Raw genomic sequence first — 17,331 nt, 5'->3', positions numbered from 1 at the left:
ATAACAGAGGTTATAAGTTGGCAACCGCCAGACTAAAACATGGCCTACAGCGTATGTTATTTGGCCCGCCTAGTATTTTATAAATATGAGGAAGCACTTAAAAGTCAGGAGATTTGCTTTAAAACCCACGTTCCCGGGGCACCTGGGTAGCTCAGCCGGATAAGCATCTGGCTCTTGACTTCGGCTCAGGTCATGATCTCTCAGTTTGTGGGTTGGAGCCCCACATCAGGCTCTGCGCTGGCAGTGTGGAGCCTCCTTGGGATTCTCTCTTTCGCTCTCTCTCTGCCCCTCCCCCGCTTGTGTGCTCTGTTCTGTCCGTCTCTCTCTCTCTCTCAAAAGAAACTTAAACAAATAAAATAATACAATACAATACAATCCAGATTCCCCAGCATCTTAGGTCTGCTCACACAGGGCCCAGGTTATCACGTGGCAATGCTCAGCTAGAACTGAGCAGCCACTGCCCCCTTCAGACAGTGCAGGGGTACTGCAGCTGGCCCCAGGCCCCACCCAGTCTGCCCCTTCACTGATACACGCTAATGTCTGCCCCCACTTAGGCCTTCAAGTTTTTGGCCCTTGATAGCTGGAATTTACAGGCACAAGGCCTCAGGTGTTAGGGCTGGGGTTAAGATGAGGCAAGAGAGGCACCTTGGATGCAAGATTTGAATGCAAGATTTAAATCTTGCACACGTAGGCACCTCTCTTGCTTCACCCAAGTCCCACCCCTTTCAGGATCATAAAGGTCTCCGTCTGGCTGCCCCTTGCTCAACCCTGAGCTGTTTACCTGGCTCAGAAAGGACCTGATGCCCAGAGATACCCATCTCAACTTCTGTCCCAAGAAGGTTTCTACTTCCCTGTGGGGATGATAGTCCCTCAGGGGAGGGAGGAAAGCCCAGTCTGGCCCTGTGGCTTGTTGGACATCCCATCCTCATATACCATTGTGAGCCCAGTAGGCCTGCTATGCATAAAGAATGGTGGCCTGGAGGAAGGGTTACCCAGACTGCTGAGGCCGGCCTGTCTCCAGCCCTGCTCCTTCCTTCAAGCCAGCTCCTTTTCCAAAGGAAGCCCCTATCTTATTGGAACAGAGCCATCTCAAAAGTCGCCTTGCTGGTTAGTCTGAGTTTCCTGGGATCGTTCTCTCCAACGCCCACACACAAGCAGCATGACAGGGCCAACAAAAAGTCTTCAATCCTGCCCTGTTAGAATTAACTCCAAAAGATAGAAGGAAATGTTCACGTAGGAGAGGCCATCTCAGCGTCTAGGCAGGGTTCCTAGGCTGCGGGGTTTCACAGGCCAGCAAATTAAGCACACACATAAATAAAAACCAGGTACTGACTTTTCATTTTGCTAAGAAAAGACAATTTCTTAGTTACAATTCCCATCTCCCATCACCATAATTTCCCAAAGGGAAAGAGGTTTTAAGCCAGGGAAAGAAAAATAAGGGCTGCTTTTTAAACGAAATACCTCTGGCATTATAATAATAGCTAGTTCTCAGGTCGAACTTACTGTGGACCGGGTTATCGTTCTAAATTCTTTACTTAGATTCATTTTTTTGACCCTCAGAACAAACTAATGAGATAAATACTAGTTACATCCCCCACTTTATAGATGAGACTCTTGAGTCACAGAGAGGTTAAGTGACTTGTCTCCAAGGTCACACAGCTACTGCAAAGAGCTGGAATGTGTGCCCAGACAGTCTGGCTCAAGACTGCTCTAACGGTGAAATATTCGTCTTATCATATTGTCTATATCTCTCTTATTCTATTCAGGCCCAGCGATGCCTCAGTCACAGAGGGGTCCAGAAACCTGTGTTGGGGAGCTGCTCCCCTGGGGTACCGAGTCATGCTTGGTTAGATTTGTAAGGTGGGCACGTGGATCCTGGCTCTGCAGGGCCCTCTCTTATAAAGGGCATCCTCAGACCACAAGGTGAGGCAGACTGACCCGACCAGAGGGGCCGTAAGGGAGGTATGGAAGCAGTTGCCCTTCCCAGTGCGGTGGGGACGGGGGCGTGTGGCTTGGTAGATTCGCCTGAGCTGGCTGAGTATGCCCTCCTCCCTCGCTGTCTCCTGTGGGTCCATCCCACTGTGCCCTACCCAAAGAATTGCTCTTTGTATTTTTTTGTAAATTTCTTTTTTTTTTTTAATGTTTATTTATTTGGGGAAGGAGGGGCAGAGACAGAGGGGGGTGTGGAGAGAATCCCCATCAGGTCTCTGTGCTGTCAGCACAAAGCCCAACGCGGGGCTCGATCTCACGAACCTTGACACCATGACCTGACCCGAAATCAAGAGTCAGCCTCCCAACCGACTGAGCCACCCAGACACCTCCCCCAAAGAATCACATGTGTCAAGAGTCCAGCCCCCACTTCTCTCCTGAACCCCAGTTCATTTTCCAACTACTGCCCATGAAGGTCAGCTCTGAGACCCCCTGGGCGCCTGAAAGTTGGTATGTCTCACATCCCAGTCCTTTCTTCTTCTTAAACTTACTCTCTCTTCTCACTTCCCCAGCCTGTCATTTATTCCCTCAACAAACATTTGTGAAGCACCTAGTCTGCTTGTCCTTCCTAGTCACTGGAAATATGCAGGTGAGCAGGACAGAGTCCCTGCCCACACGTTCCGGTGGGGAGGAACAGGCAGTAAACAAGTCACAAATTAAATATACATCAGCTCAGGGGCTAGGAGGAAAAACAAAGCAGAATGTAGGTGACACATCCTACAATTTCCATTTCCCCTTTGTCTTAACTAATGAATGCTCCAATTTTCAGCTGACTCCAGCCCTCACCTCCCGCCCCCGAGTAAAGACTCCATCTACCGTGCAGCTAGATGTGGCCATGGGAGCAAGTTCTGGCCAAAGAGGTGAAGATGAGGGCGTCTCATTCTAGCTTCCTGGAGCCTTCCTTAAGACACAGTGATTATGGTCATTCTTCCTTCCTACTGGCTGAAATAGAGACAGACTGGCTAGAGAACCGGGATGTTTTGGGTTATGAGAGAACCTTGGGAATGGCAGTCCCACAAAACCAAGCAACAACAACAAAAACCAAGCTTGCATCCCTGTCACCAAGATGCCCCACATCAGCCCCCTACGGACTGCCTCATAGATTTCTAGAACCCGAGAGAGAAAGAAAATTCCAATGGGTTAACACAACTGCTGTTGGAGGGTTTTCCGTTACTACCAGCCAAATCTAACCCTAACTGATGCCCAGGTTGAACAGCAGAGAGTAAGAGAACCACTGGGGAGACCTCTCTCACGATACGACACGTGAGCAGACACCAGAACAAAATGGAGCGTAGGCTGTGGTCTGCTTATGCACGCCTAAGCTTCCTCTTCCTTCTTGGGAAAAGAATGTCCCAGGTAGGAACCATCTTCCCATCAGCTGGAAACCTGACCGTTACCCTTGAGGCTTTCCCCTCCCAAATGCCTTGCCTCTAATCTGCCACTAAACCCTATTGAGTCTACCTATGTCCGTGCCTCAAGAACAAAAACAAAACACGTCCAACCTAAGAACTCTCCTGAATCCACCCTCTCCTCCCCATTCCTTCTGCTAGAACAGGGCTGTAGAGGACTGAATGGTGCCCCCTAAAAGATATGCCCTAATCCCCATAACCTGTGCACGTGACCGTATTTGCCCAAAAGGGTCTTTGCATACCTAATTCAGTTGAGGATCTCAAGATCTTCCTGGATGACCGGTGGTCCCTAAATCCAATGACCTTCCTGATAAGAGGCAGAAGAGAAGACAGGGGGGGAGAATGCCACGTGAAGGCGGAGGCAGAGAAGAGAGGGGGTTCTGCAGCCACAAACCAAGGAGCGCCTGGAGCCACCAGAAGTGAAAGAGGCCAGGAAGGATCCTCGCCTAGAGCCTGGGGAGGGAGCCCCGCCCTGCTGACACCCTGATTTCAGACTTCTGGCCTACAGAACTGTGAGATAATAAATTCCTGTTATTTTAAACCACCAACGAGGCACCTCGTGGCTCAGTCGGTTCAGCGTTCGACTTCAGCTCAGGTCATGAACTCACGGGTTCGTGGGTTTGAGCTTCCCGTCGGGCTCTATGCTGACAGCTGGGGGCCTGGAGCCCGCTTTGGATTCCGTGTCTCCCTCTCTCTCTGCCCCTCCCCTGCTCGTTCTCTCTCTCTCTCCCTCTCTCTTGCTTTCTCTTGCTCAAAAATAAAATAACATTAAAATTTTTAAATTTTCAATTAATTAAAATTTAAAAATTTTATTCATTAAAAATTAAAGTTGTTTAATTAATTAAAATTAAAATAACATTAAAAATTAAACATTAAAATAACATTAAAAAAAATTAAGGGCGCCTGGGTGGCTCAGTCGGTTGAGCGTCCAACTTCAGCTCAGGTCATGGTCTCAGGGTCCGTAAGTTCGAGCCCCGCATCGGACTCTGTGCTGATGGCTCAGAGCCTGGAACCTGCTTCAGATTCTGTGTCTCCCTCTCTCTCTGCCCCTCCCCTGCTCATGCTCTGTCTCTGTCTCTCTCTCTTTCAAAAATAAAAAATAAAAAAAATTAAAATAGTAAAAAAAAAATTAAACCACCAGTTTGTGGCAATTTGCTATTGCACTCTTATAAAACTAATGCAAAACCTTTAGCTATATCAAGTCTCTCCTAGTCCCAGGCCACAGAACTGGTCTACTCAGAACCCTCTGTAGTAAAAATGTTTTGATCATGTATCTGAGCAATCTGTATATTTACTTTTTTTTATGTTTATTTATTTATTTTGAGAGAGAGAATGAGCAGGGGAGGGTCAGAGGGGGAGAGAGAATCCCAAACAGTCTCAGCACAGAGCCTGACATAGGGCTCGATCTCATGAACTGTAGATCAGGACCTGAGCCAAAATCAAAAGTTGGTTGCTCAAAGGGCTGAGCCACCCCGGCGCCCCTGTATATTTATTTACAACTATCAATGCGTACGACTGCACTAATGTATTATTTATGTTATAAAACATACCTAGGGGTGCCTAGGTGGCTCAGTCGGTTAAGCATCCAACTCTTGATTTCGGTTCAGGTCATGATCTCAGGGTTGTGAGATTGAGCCCCACATAGGGCTCTGCACTAGGTGTGGAGCCTGGTTAAGATTCTCTCTCTCCCTCTCCCACTGCCCCTCCCCTCTTGTGCTCTCTCTCATTCTCTCTCTCTCTCTCAAAAAAAAAAAAAAATACCTGCAACAGACATGAAAATAAATGGGACAGATGAGAGTGTAAAATGACACTACTTTGGAACTGTTTGGTTGTTCTTAATTTTTTTTTTAATGTTTACTTATTTTTGAGAGAGAGTGAGAGAGAAAGAGAGACAGAGTGCAGAAGGAGAGGGAGACACAGAATCCAAAGCAGGCTCCAGGCTCTGAGCTATCAGTACAGAGCCCAATGTGGGGCTAGAACTCACAAACTATGAGATCATGAGCTCAGCCCAAGTCAGATGCTTAACTGACTGAGCCACCCAGGTGCTCTTGGCTCTTCCTTAAAAAGTTTAATATATACCTACCCCATGATCTGGAGATTCCATTCCTGGGTATTTACCCAAGAGAAATTAAAGCATATGTCCATAGAAGGATTTGCACACAAATGTTCACAGCACTTTATTAATAATAGCCCAAACTAGAAACAACCCAAATGTCTATGAGAAAGTGAGAGGATAAAAAAATCATATTAGATCTCTACATAACTCATACTTCTCAGGTAAAAAAATGGAACGCCTTCTCCCTCTTTGGTAACAGTTTTACTGAGATATAATTCACATACCATATAATTCACCCATTTAAAGTGTACAGTTCAATGATTTTTAACATAATTGCAGAGTTGTGACATCCTCACCACAATCATTTTTAGAACATTTTTATGATCCCAAAATGAAACATTGTACCCATTAGCTGTCATCCTCCAAGCTCCCATGCTCCCTGGCCCTAGGCAACTACCAATCTACTTCCCATCTCTACAGATTTGCCTATTCTGGACATTTCATAGACATGGAATCACACAGTATGTGGACTTTGGTGACTGGCTTCTTTCATTCAGCAAGTGTTTAAAGTTCATTCACATTGTAGTACATATCTGAACTTCAGTCCTTTTTATTTCTGAATAATATTCTATTGTGTGGATATACCACCATTTGTTTATTCATTCAACAATTGATGGGTCTTTGGTTGTTTCCACTTTTGGGGTTCTTTTGGTGTTGCATTAATTTACTAGCATTGTCGTAAAATACCACAGACTAGGTGCCTTAAACAACAGAAATGTATCTTCTCACAGTTCTGGAGGCTACTAGAAGTCCAAGATCAAGATGTGGGAAGGTTTGGTTTCTTCTAATAACTAATTTTTTTTTAACGTTTTATTTATTTTTGAGACAGAGACAGAGCATGAACAGGGGAGGGGCAGAGAGAGAGGGACACACAGAATCGGAAACAGGCTCCAGGCTCTGAGCCATCAGCCCAGAGCCCGACGCGGGGCTCGAACTCACAGACCGCGAGATTGTGACCTGAGCTGAAGTCGGCCGCTTAACCGACTGAGCCACCCAGGCGCCCCAGGTTTGGTTTCTTCTAAGGACTCTTTCCTCAGCTTGCAGATAGCCCCCATCCTCACATGGTCTTCTCCCTATGTGCACACATCTGTGATGTCTCTTCATGTGTCCAAATTTCCTCATCTTGAAAATATGCCAGTCAGATTGGAATAGGGCCCATTCTAAAGACCTCTTTTTAAATTACCTCTTTAAATATCTCCAAATATGACTACATTCTGAAGTCCTAAGAGTTAAAACTTCAACATAGAAACTAGGGAGTGGAGGGACACAATCCAGCCCATAACAGGTATCATATTAAGAAACCATTGCCAAATCCAAAGTCAGAAAGATTCATATCGATGTGTTCTCCTAAGAGTTTTATAATTTTAGCTATTGCATTTAGGTCTTTGATCCATTGTGAATTAATTTTTGTATATGGTATGAGGTAGGGATTCAACGTCATTCTTTCGCATGTGGGTATCCAATTGTCATAGCACCATTTGTTGAAGAGATTACCCTTACACCATTGAATTTTTTTCATACCCCTGTGAAAACCAAATGACTGTAAATGTAAAGGTTTATCTCTGGACTCTCAATTCTATTCCATTGATCTATAGGTCTATCCTTATGCTGGTGCAATGCTGTCTTGATTACTGTAGCTTTATAAGTTTTGCAAACAGGAAACGTGAATTCCTTGACTTTCTTCTTATTCAAGATGTTTTGGCTAACTTGAGTACCTTCCATTTCCATATGGATTTTAGGATTAATTTACCAATTTCTGCAAAGAAGCCACCCAGTTTTTTTTAATTTTTTTTTAGTGTTTATTCATTTTTCAGAGAGAGAGAGAGAGAGAGTGAGAGCAGGGGAGGGGCAGAGAGAGAGGGAGAGACAGAATCTGAAGTAGGTTCCACGCTCTGAGCTATCAGCACAGAGCCCGATGCGGGGCTCGAACTCATGAACTGTGAGATCATGACCTGAGACAAAGTCAGACACTTAACTGACTGAGCCACCTAGGTGCCCGCCAGCTGTGTTTTTGATAGGGATTGTGTTGAATCTGTAGATCAATTTGGGGAGTATTGCTAACTTAATATTAAGTCTTCCAATTCAAGAACACGAATGTCTTTCCATTTATTTAGATTTCTTCAATTTTCTTCAACAATGTTTTGTAGTTTTCAGAGTGTAAGTCTTGGACTTCTTTTAAGTTTATTCCTAAGTATTGTGTTCTTTCTGATGCTATTATAAATGAAACTGTTTTCTTAGTTTCATTTTTTGATTGTTCCTTGCAAATGTATGGAAGAACAATTGATTTTCATATATCGATTTTGTATTCAGCAACCTTGCTGAATGTGTTTATTCTACATGTGCATGTGTGCACGGATGTGTGTGTGTGTGTGTGTGTGTGTGTGCGTGTGAGTATACCTTAGGATTTTCTATATACAAGATCGTGTAGGAATGAATTCAATACATGCAGCAAATAAAAATATAGAAAGCCAGGTACAAAAGAGCACACATGTATGATTACATTTAAATGAGGTTCAAGAACAGGAAAACTAACCTATGGTGATAGAAGTCAGAACAATGATATCCTCAGGACAGGGGATGGGAAAGTAGTGGCTGGAAAGGGACATGAGATTTTGGGGGGTGATGAAAATATTCTATATCTTGAACTGGGTAGTAGTTATATAGGTATATACATGTGTTCAAACTTCTTGAGCCAACACTTAGGCTTTATGCATTTGACTGCTAGCAAATTATACTTCAATTTTAAAAAAAGACACAAGGATGAAATTAACTATTTTAAAATGTAGTGGCCTAATAGTATCATTACCTAATTATCTCAAGCCCTTTGTATACATAGAGATTAGTTTATCATTAGTGATATACAGAATAAAGCCAGAATTCAAATAGCCTGGCCCATTTTCTTTTTCTGACTACTTATTGTATCTGATCAGATCTTTTATTTCTTTTAACCCCAAGATGTGGCTGATGAGGAGCTTGTACCAGGGATAGGAAATGAATCAGTGCTCTTATGTTCTCGTTGTTCATTAGATTGTTTTGTTTTTAAGTTTATTTATTTTTAGTAATCTCTATACCCAGCATGAGGCTCAAACTCATGACCCTGAGATCAAGAGTTGTTCTCTCGCTCTCTCTTCCGACTGATCCAACCAGGAGCTCCATTGTTCATTAGCTTTAATCCATAGTTTCTGTGCAGAAACCTCTCTAAGCCACTTGCTTATTTTGTGAGGGTCATCCTAGTTAATATGATATGTATTATAGATATCATATATCTATCATATATCCAGATAATATGATATATAAAACTTCCTCAACCAGGGGGTTATAAGACGGTGATGCCTCATAATACGCTAAAAATAGCCCTGGAAACAAAGGTAGGGACCCCTATCAGGCTCTCCTCATTGTGAGAGACCCTGAGTACAAGATGATACAAGTAGACATCTAGAAGGTTCACCAAGCAAGGCTACCATGCTGATTGGTCTTTAAAAATTGGTAACAATGGAACTGGTAGTACTTTGTTCTTTCCACTCTGAGGTGCACCATTTTGCACACACACCACCTCTCGAGATGTCTCTACTCTCAGCCCCGCTAACCCCCCGTCTGGTTTCCTGGAGGCTCAAGGCTCATGCTCCTTGCTGCTTCCAGACAGAACACAATTTTTTTTTATGTTTATTTATGTTTGAGAGACAGGGAGACAGAGTGTGAGCAGGCAAGGGGCAGAGAGAGAGGGAGACACAGAATCCGAAGCAGGCTCCAGGCTCCGAGCCGTCAGCACAGAGCCCGATGCAGGGCTCGAACCCACGAACCGCGAGATCACGACCTGAGCCGAAGTCGGCCACTTAAGTGACTGAGCCACCCAGGCGCCCCAGACAGAACACAACTTAATCACATGATTCCTCAGCCTAAAGATCTTTTGGGCCTCCTCCATAGAGCTCCTTACCCGGACATCCAGTGCCAGCCCCACCCAATGTCATTAGCCTCCCTTCCTGCCTTCCCTACCAGCACCACACCAGGCAGCCTCCAGGCTTCTTTCCATCTTTCACAGGCTCTGCGTTTGCCCTTGCTGCTGTTTGCCCCTGGAATGTCCTTCCTGACCCACAGATTGCTTCTTCTGCTTCAAGACTGTCTGTAAATCTCACCTCCTCTCTCCAACCTTCTTTCTCTCCCCAAGACAGGGCAGATCCCTCCCTCATCTGCTCCTAAGACACACACTGCAACTTTTTCCTTTCTTGCATGTTGACCTTCGCTTCTCAGCCATAAGTCCTCAAAGGCTGGAGTCTCTTCTTCATTTTTGAAAGAACAAGAATATGGCTGCTTGATGGTGGAATAAGAAGCCAGGCAGAGGGGACTGTGATTCCAGGCCCAGCCTCGGACCTCACCTTGGACTAGATGCAGGAGGACCCAGGTGCAGGAGAAATCAAAAGTTACTGCCTTTTTCTCCCAGCAAACTGACTCTTTCAATACTCCACCTCCCCACCTTCCCATGAAGCAACGCCCCTCAGATTCACTCTACTGCAGCTCTAAAGGCACAGCCAAGTGCGCGCGTGGGGAATGAGAGGGCAGGCGGTAGGCCATCACAAATAGCACAGAAAATTCTCTGACTTGGAACCATCTGGGCTATGTCAATAGGAAAGAACTGAAACTTGTCCGTGTTCAAGTGCAGAGGGGATGGGTACCAAGTTCCTGGCGTGCCTGATTCTACACACTGGGAAAAGACAAGAGAGGGGAGAGACCCTTGTATTCTCTCTCTCCGGAGCCTCTCCCACAGTCGGTATGCCATGTAGCTCCAAGTGCAGGAAGGTCCTGTGTTTAGCTCTGACACTCAGTATTTTGCTCCCAAGAAAGGGCTAGGAGAACAACCTAGTAGCAAAGCCCCCCTCACAAAGCACCTGTCCTGTGGGGTGGGCTGGGCCCGGGGAGGAACAGGTTAGAGGTAGATGCTCTCCCCACCCCCAGCACAGCCCCCGGGGGAATCCATTATAGGGCTGCTTGGCTCACTGGAACCGGGGTCACAATGCCCAAAGGGAATTGCCACAGACTCTCTCTCTTTTACAGAAAATGTTACAGGAAATGGAAAGAACATTTAAGCTTCTTACCTTAACTTCAGTAAGTGGGGGCTTGATGGGCTTTTCAGATGCTTCTTCACTCTTAAAGAAACACAGGACAAAACAACGTGTTACAAAGGCATCTTAGCAACTTGCACTCAAAACATATTGATGCTCACAACTTATCAGTCGTGCTCAGAAAGTGACGGTAACTGTAAGTAACCCCGAAATCGCTGAGTAAATTCTAAGATGATTAGCCCTAATCTGGATGAAGCACAGCAGAGCTCAGAAATGTCTTATTCGTGAATTTATTCACATCAGCATGGGTTAGGTGCTTACAAATGTGCAGGTTCTGTGCTAGGAAGTGGGGGGGTTCAAAGATGAAAAACAATGGTGGCTCCGCCTGCAGGGAGCCCACAATCCACCAGGGAAGACGGATGAGTCAATCAACAGTGAAGGCGCAGTGCTGAGCTGCTGGAGAGGTGTGTGGGGGAGCTATGGGAACACAGGGGTCTGTCCCTGCTGAACCATTGGCCACACCGTGTCCCCAAGATTGCAGGATGCAATACTTGCCAGAAGAACACGGTGAGAATGTGGCCATCAAGTAGCAGCCAGCTGGATGAGTTAGCATCCTGCCGTTTCATACCCCTCTTACAACTTCCCATGCCTCACAGGTTTTGGAAGCTGCTGCCAGTAAGAGAGAGGCCCATGTAGATTTCTTCATGATGGCGGCCGAAGGGATAAGGAAGATGTAGGAAATTGTTTGCGGAAAACAGCCATAATGGTTCTCCTCCCTGTACCCGTACTATTCTCTGTAGTCTCCTCCCACGGCGACTCTGGGTTCGGCTGTGTGACTGGCTTTAGCCAGTAGGACGGTAACAGCACGACACAAGCAGTAGCTTCAGCCACGCTTGTGCTCAGGCCGGCCCTCTCTTGCTGCTCTTGGGACTCTTGCAACCACCACTCTGGGGGGTGGGGTGGTGAGAAGGCAAGGAATGCTAAGTGACAGAGCACAAGAGGCAGCCCCACTTTGTAAGGAAGGGGCCTGGGGGTTCTAGAAGGTTGCGCAGCGGCCCACAGACATGCAGCCAGTCCCCGTAAGAATCTGGGTCGTAGAGGCGGGGGGGTAACCCATGGATCCTCCCTGAAGGGCAGAGACCATCTTTTCAGCACTTCCTGCCCTGCCTCACCTAGAGCAGGTGCTCGGTAAGTGATTATTGTTCATGAACTGAAAAAAACGTGCCCTCTTCTGAGTAGGCTGCTCATCGGAGAAGCTCTGTAGAAATCATGGTCCTAGGGAAGCAAGAAAAGGCATCCCAGAGGCAACCCAAGTGACCAGGACAATCTAGGCAAGTTTTCCACTTGGCTGAAAACCGAACAGTCTAGGCTTTACACTGATACCCATGAGAGCAGACTAGCTACTGAAAGGGCTCGAAAGAAGCCTTGCAGATATGTACAGGCTGTCGTGAGAATTGAGCGTAAGGAAACAACGCAAAATACTCTCTGTAGCTTGGAACAACCAAGGAGTCAAGGAGAAAGGAACTGAATGAACCGTATCATTTTTGGCCCTTCCTTAGATTAAGAGTGGGAATTCAGGGGCGCCTGGGTGGCTCAGTCGGTTAAGCGTCCGACTTCGGCTCAGGTTATGATCTCGCGGTCCGTGAGTTCGAGCCCCGCGTCGGGCTCTGTGCTGACGGCTCAGAGCCTGGAACCTGTTTCAGATTCTGTGTCTCCCTCTCTCTCTGACCCTCCCCCGCTCATGCTCTGTCTCTCTCTGTCTCAAAAATAAATAAACGTTAAAAAAAAAATTTTTTTTTAAAAGAGTGGGAATTCAATATCCAGAGCACAACACTTCTAAACCTGGACCAACTCAAAATAGGAAATAGGAATGTCCTTCGGCAGTTACGGTTGGCATCACACACCTCACCTGCAGCCTTGAGTTTGTCGTGGAGGCAGAAAGAGCACGGACTTGGAGCCAGAGGGACCGGAGTTGAAGTTCTAGATCTGTCACTGATGAGCTGTGTAAAATTAGGCAAGGAATTTCCCTTTCCTAAGCCTCTGGGTTCCCATCTGAGAGATGAGGATGCTGCCTACTTCATTGGAACTTTGTCAACATTTAAGGAGACCGTGAGAAGGGGCTGGCACAGAGCCGTTGCTCGTAGAAAGTTACAGTAAAGACCACAGACTCCTAGAGACACGGGGCAGTAACTACAACTCACACGCGCCACTTGAGACTCAAACCGATTTCCAACTGCTGGGTTTCTACTCGTGTCTGAGATCCCCGAGCCTGCGCTCCCCTCTCTGGACCCCCAAGGACCACAGAGGACCCGCCGGACAGTCCACAGATTGACACTGAACTCCAAGTGCCAGTGCCCAAGCCTGCTGACCGCCATGTGGAGCCTGTGACACCGGCTGCTTTGTGCCACCTCTCCTAAGCAGGCCTGGCCTCCTTTAAACCCTCAGTGGCATCCTGCCTGAGGCTTGCGAGGCCAGGTGGGGGCACAGGAAGGGGACAGTGGGGACCACGAGAGGTGGCGATGACATCCCAGACAATCTCCTGGGCTGGAGGTACTCCTTTCCCAGAGCAGGCAAAGCTTTGTTCACCCTGATTGTGGAGTAGAGAGGAGAGAAGGAGAGAAGGAACAGGTATTGCGGGATGGGGACCCAAGGAGTTTTCAGGTTTATGTATTTAGTGGCCGCCCCTGCTCACTGTAACCGGTCAGGGTTCAAAGGTGACACTGAGTTTCCACTTGGGTGTGAGAAGCGGGGTCAAATTCAGTTCTCTCAAAGCCCTGCGAGGTAGGAAGGATGTGGGGCTGGACATTGCAAAGCCCTCCTCAGAGGTGATGAAGGGGGCCTTTTCAAGCCGGGCCCGGAGGACTGAGGGAAAGTTGCCTCCCCCCCCCTCACCTCACATGGAGGGGAACAGCAGCTGCTTGAGTTTGTGGTCCCTCCTCCCCACTCTCACCTGCTATCTGGGAGCTAATTTGTCACCCACGCACTGACCAGGGAAGTCTTCTCAGCAGTGACCGACATGCTGCTCTGGGGGAATTCTGTCCCCGGGGCATTCCTTAAGGCCCAGCTGTGTGTTTGTCGCTGGGCTTAAACCACACTGTACCTCGATTTCCCAGACTGTAAAAGGGGGAGCATCGGTGGTCCTTGCCCCAGAGGGACCCTCTGCAGCACAGGTTAACTGAAAATGAGCCAGCTACTCAGAACATCATTTGTCCCATAAACATTTTCCAAGGTTTGTTTCAACATCCAGGGGAGGAGCTGGGCTCTCTGTAAGAGGCAAGGATGGGTTTCTGCTTTTACAGGGCCATGGAAGGCTTCTCTTAGAAAAGGCCGCACTCCTGTTCTCGACACACATTCATGACTTTGCAGCGTAATGATCTAAGAAGTGATTAACCGAGGGGTTACGTGAATGACCCCCTGGGCTCCCCTTGGTCAGGACCTATCTGGCCCAGGTAAAAATTAAACTGCACAGAGAGTCAGAGGCTGGATCTGAGGGCCTCCTGCCTCATCCCATAACATGTCTCTGCTGTGCTCCTGGTCTGGGTTTCCATCCTATAAAGTGGACCCCGACCTAACAGCCTGCGGGAGGGTGGGCCGGCCTGCGCGGTGCAAGTGGCCACGTGAAGTTAGAGAAAAGCAAGGGGAGAGCTTACGCATCCTTGCTGGCAGCTCTGCCCCATGGTGGGCACCTGCTATGCCCGGGTTCTTCCTTCTCTTCTGGTTCTTTCTTCTCTTCTGCTCTCAGCAGCCCGGGCTAGGAGGCCTGGAGAAAAGCAAACCCAAAGGAGGAAGAGTCAAGGGTTCGTCAGTCTCATTCCTCTCCTCACCAGCCGGGAGGCTAAACACGCCGCTACTGAGGACCGGGGGCAGGTTCAGGCCCCTGTTTCCAGAAGGATCCGTAATCCGAAGTAAAATGTCAGGATACTGTTCTAGAAGAAATTCACTGGAGCCCTGTCTGGAGGTGGTGTCTCCTCACCAACTACAGCCTTGTCTACTCTCAAAGAGATCTGAGGGGTTCTTGGGTGGCTCAGTCGGTCGAGCGTCCGACTTCGGCTCAGGTCATGAACTTGCGGTTGTGAGTTCCAACCCCGCGTCGGGCTCTGTGCTGACAGCTCGGAGCCTGGAGCCTGCTTCGGATTCTGTGTCTCCCTCTCTCTCTGTTCCTCCCTCACTTGCACTCTGTCTCTCTCTGTCTCTCTCTTTCTCTCTCTCAAAAGTGAATAAAGATTTAAAAATTTTAAAAATTAAAAATTAAAAAACAAAGAGATCTGAAAGTAGGGTCTTGCTTTAGGGCGGAAATCCAATAGAAATGGACACTAGCCAAGGCAACTCCAAAGCCCAAATTTCAGAAGTGCAATATTCACCACAGTGTCATTCTTTTCCCCTAATTTAAACAGGGTAGGGTATAGCTCTGGGTAAAAAATCACTTCTCTAATTATAAAAGCAATGCACACTCATCATACCAAGAAAGTCACAAAATACAGGCAAGTAGTTTAAAAATTAAAATCACCTTCACTCCTATAGAAATAAGTTCTTTTTAAAAATATTTATTTTTGGGGCGCCTGGGTGGCGCAGTCGGTTAAGCGTCCGACTTCAGCCAGGTCACGATCTCGCGGTCTGGGAGTTCGAGCCCCGTGTCGGGCTCTGGGCTGATGGCTCGGAGCCTGGAGCCTGTTTCCGATTCTGTGTCTCCCTCTCTCTCTGCCCCTCCCCTGTTCATGCTCTGTCTCTCTCTGTCCCAAAAATAAATAAACATTGAAAAAAAAAATCTTAAAAAAAATAGTTTAAAAAAAAATTAAAAAAAAATAAAAATATTTATTTTTATTCATTTATTTTTTAAGTTTATGTTGCGAGAGAATGCACACACAAACGGGGGAGGGGCAGAGAGAGAGGGACAGAATCCCAAGCAGGCTCTGTGCGGTCAGCACAGAGCCCAACATTGGGCTCGATCCCATGAACCATGAGATCATGACCTGAGCCAAAACCAAGAGTCAGACTCTTAACTGACAGAGCCACCCAAGTGCCCCAGAAATGAATTCGGTTAACATTCTGGCCCATATCCTTCCTTATATTTTGGCCCAGATAACCGCAGGCCAGAAACAACATAAAAATGGAATCATGCTCTTATACTCTTTTTAAATCTTCTTTTTTCCATGGAAGAAAATATTATGAAACCTTTTCATGTCAATTAATAAAGACCGCATTACTTTTTTATTGGTTACGCTGGGTAGAGATCTTATAGTTCATATTCAGAAAGGCTTACTCAGGAATGATATAGTAATAATTCAATCAGTGTCAGATAACCTCAGTCAAAATTCATAACAATTTTATTAAGTCTCTACCATACCCCGAACAGCTTAGAAATATTATGTGATTTGCCTAACAATTAGCGTGCTGCAGCAAATCCAAAAAGTTCCCTATTTGGGGCCTTTTTAGTTCTAAGAGGGGAAGCCAAGAGTCCGGACTTCTAACCATTGGCGTAACACTGGGCCTCCAGCCACTGAATCCCGATGGCTCACGGTTGAATTGTGCCCGAGTTGGTCTCGGTGGGACAACTGGTACCCGTGACATCCCAAACCCTCCCTGGCCCAGGTCAGAGGCATAAACAAAATGTGTCAGGTTTCTTTGTTATTTGTTTACATAAACAAAGTTACACTTAAAGCTCTTAATTCCTTCATCCCTGCATGTTTCTGGGGCAGAAGGCACACAGAACTTGGCTATAATATGTTCTTCCAAGAGCCTGGAAATATCCGTACTTGTCTTATATTTACTCGATAATTACCCGCCTCTCCCATTACAGGATAAGCCCCCAGGGTGCACACACTTTGTGTGTCCCTCAGTGCTCAGCACACAGTGTGGGACACGGCATTGAGGTCAGGCTGTTTGGTTTGAAGCCCCACTCAGCCATGTAATAGCTTTGACTCTGGAAAAGTTACTTAACCTAACTGACCCTCAGTTTTCTCAGCTGTAAAATGGTGACATTAACAGACATTAATATAGCTGCATTAATATATAGGAACGTGAGGTATGCGTATGTAAACAGAGCACTTAGGATAGTGTTTTGCATCTAGCAAGTATTCAATATATACCTGTTAACGATTATTGTTGTTGATCGATTAGCAGTGTTTTTGAAATTCAAAACAGTTGTGAAAGCAAAAACGTCTTTTACTAGGGGCCATAAATGGCTTATAATTTGTGAGAAGGGAGATGATTCATTTTCAGCAATACCAAATAAGAGCTGTGCTGTCTAGTTAACAATAGGTTTACAACTCATAGGAAATATGTATGAACTCTCCCCGCCCCCCCCCCCCCCAACACACACACAGTGGAGTCCCAAACCCTCAGACCCTTCCTTTCCTTGTTGTTCTTCACAGCTTATTTTCACGGGCTTTGCAATGAGCAGGGGCCAGGGCACAAAGGGAGGAGGGGCTGAAAGTCTCTGCATCACCTCAGGGAATGTCTGATTGTTCCAGACTACTTTTTGTCTTACAGGGGCATAAACGATGTCCAGGCAAGGCTGTAACCTCTGTAGTGCTCGGCCAATGAGGAACCAGGGGAGGGACTTGCATGCACGCTAGGAGATAAATTGCCGTAACTAACCACTGTAACTAACCGGAGTATGCCTGTCCTCAGACACCAGTTCTTGCAAGAAGGTTGATTAAAGCCTCGCTTCACTGTGCTCCGAGTCTCTACGTCCCTCCTTTGATTGGGTTGATGGGCTTATTTCTAACATAATTGAGACACAGCCTGTCTCAATTATGGG

The 17,331-nt window shown here is 46.6% G+C and overlaps 1 protein-coding gene across 2 annotated transcripts in view; it reads right to left on the bottom strand.

The window, feature by feature from the left end:
- HK1 (hexokinase 1) overlaps nt 1-14,331 on the bottom strand; it is a 90,745-nt gene extending 76,414 nt beyond the window's left edge. Inside the window, exons 1-2 of one of the 2 annotated variants that reach the window (XM_047825022.1) lie at nt 14,222-14,331; nt 10,605-10,655 (exon numbers count right to left, since the gene is read on the bottom strand). In XM_047825022.1, the coding sequence (XP_047680978.1) occupies nt 10,605-10,655; nt 14,222-14,248 (78 nt within the window). In that variant the 5' untranslated portion in view covers nt 14,249-14,331. Of the gene's footprint in view, nt 1-10,604; nt 10,656-14,221 lie in introns of those variants that run through there. The other variant, XM_047825024.1, reaches the window with a different exon arrangement.
- Nucleotides 14,332-17,331: the final 3,000 nt, after the last annotated feature.

The sequence above is a fragment of the Prionailurus viverrinus genome, chromosome D2 (assembly GCF_022837055.1).
Source record: "Prionailurus viverrinus isolate Anna chromosome D2, UM_Priviv_1.0, whole genome shotgun sequence".
NCBI lineage: Eukaryota > Metazoa > Chordata > Mammalia > Carnivora > Felidae > Prionailurus > Prionailurus viverrinus.
Note: the sequence above shows the minus strand (reverse complement) of the source record. Positions and strands in the feature narration are given on the sequence as shown.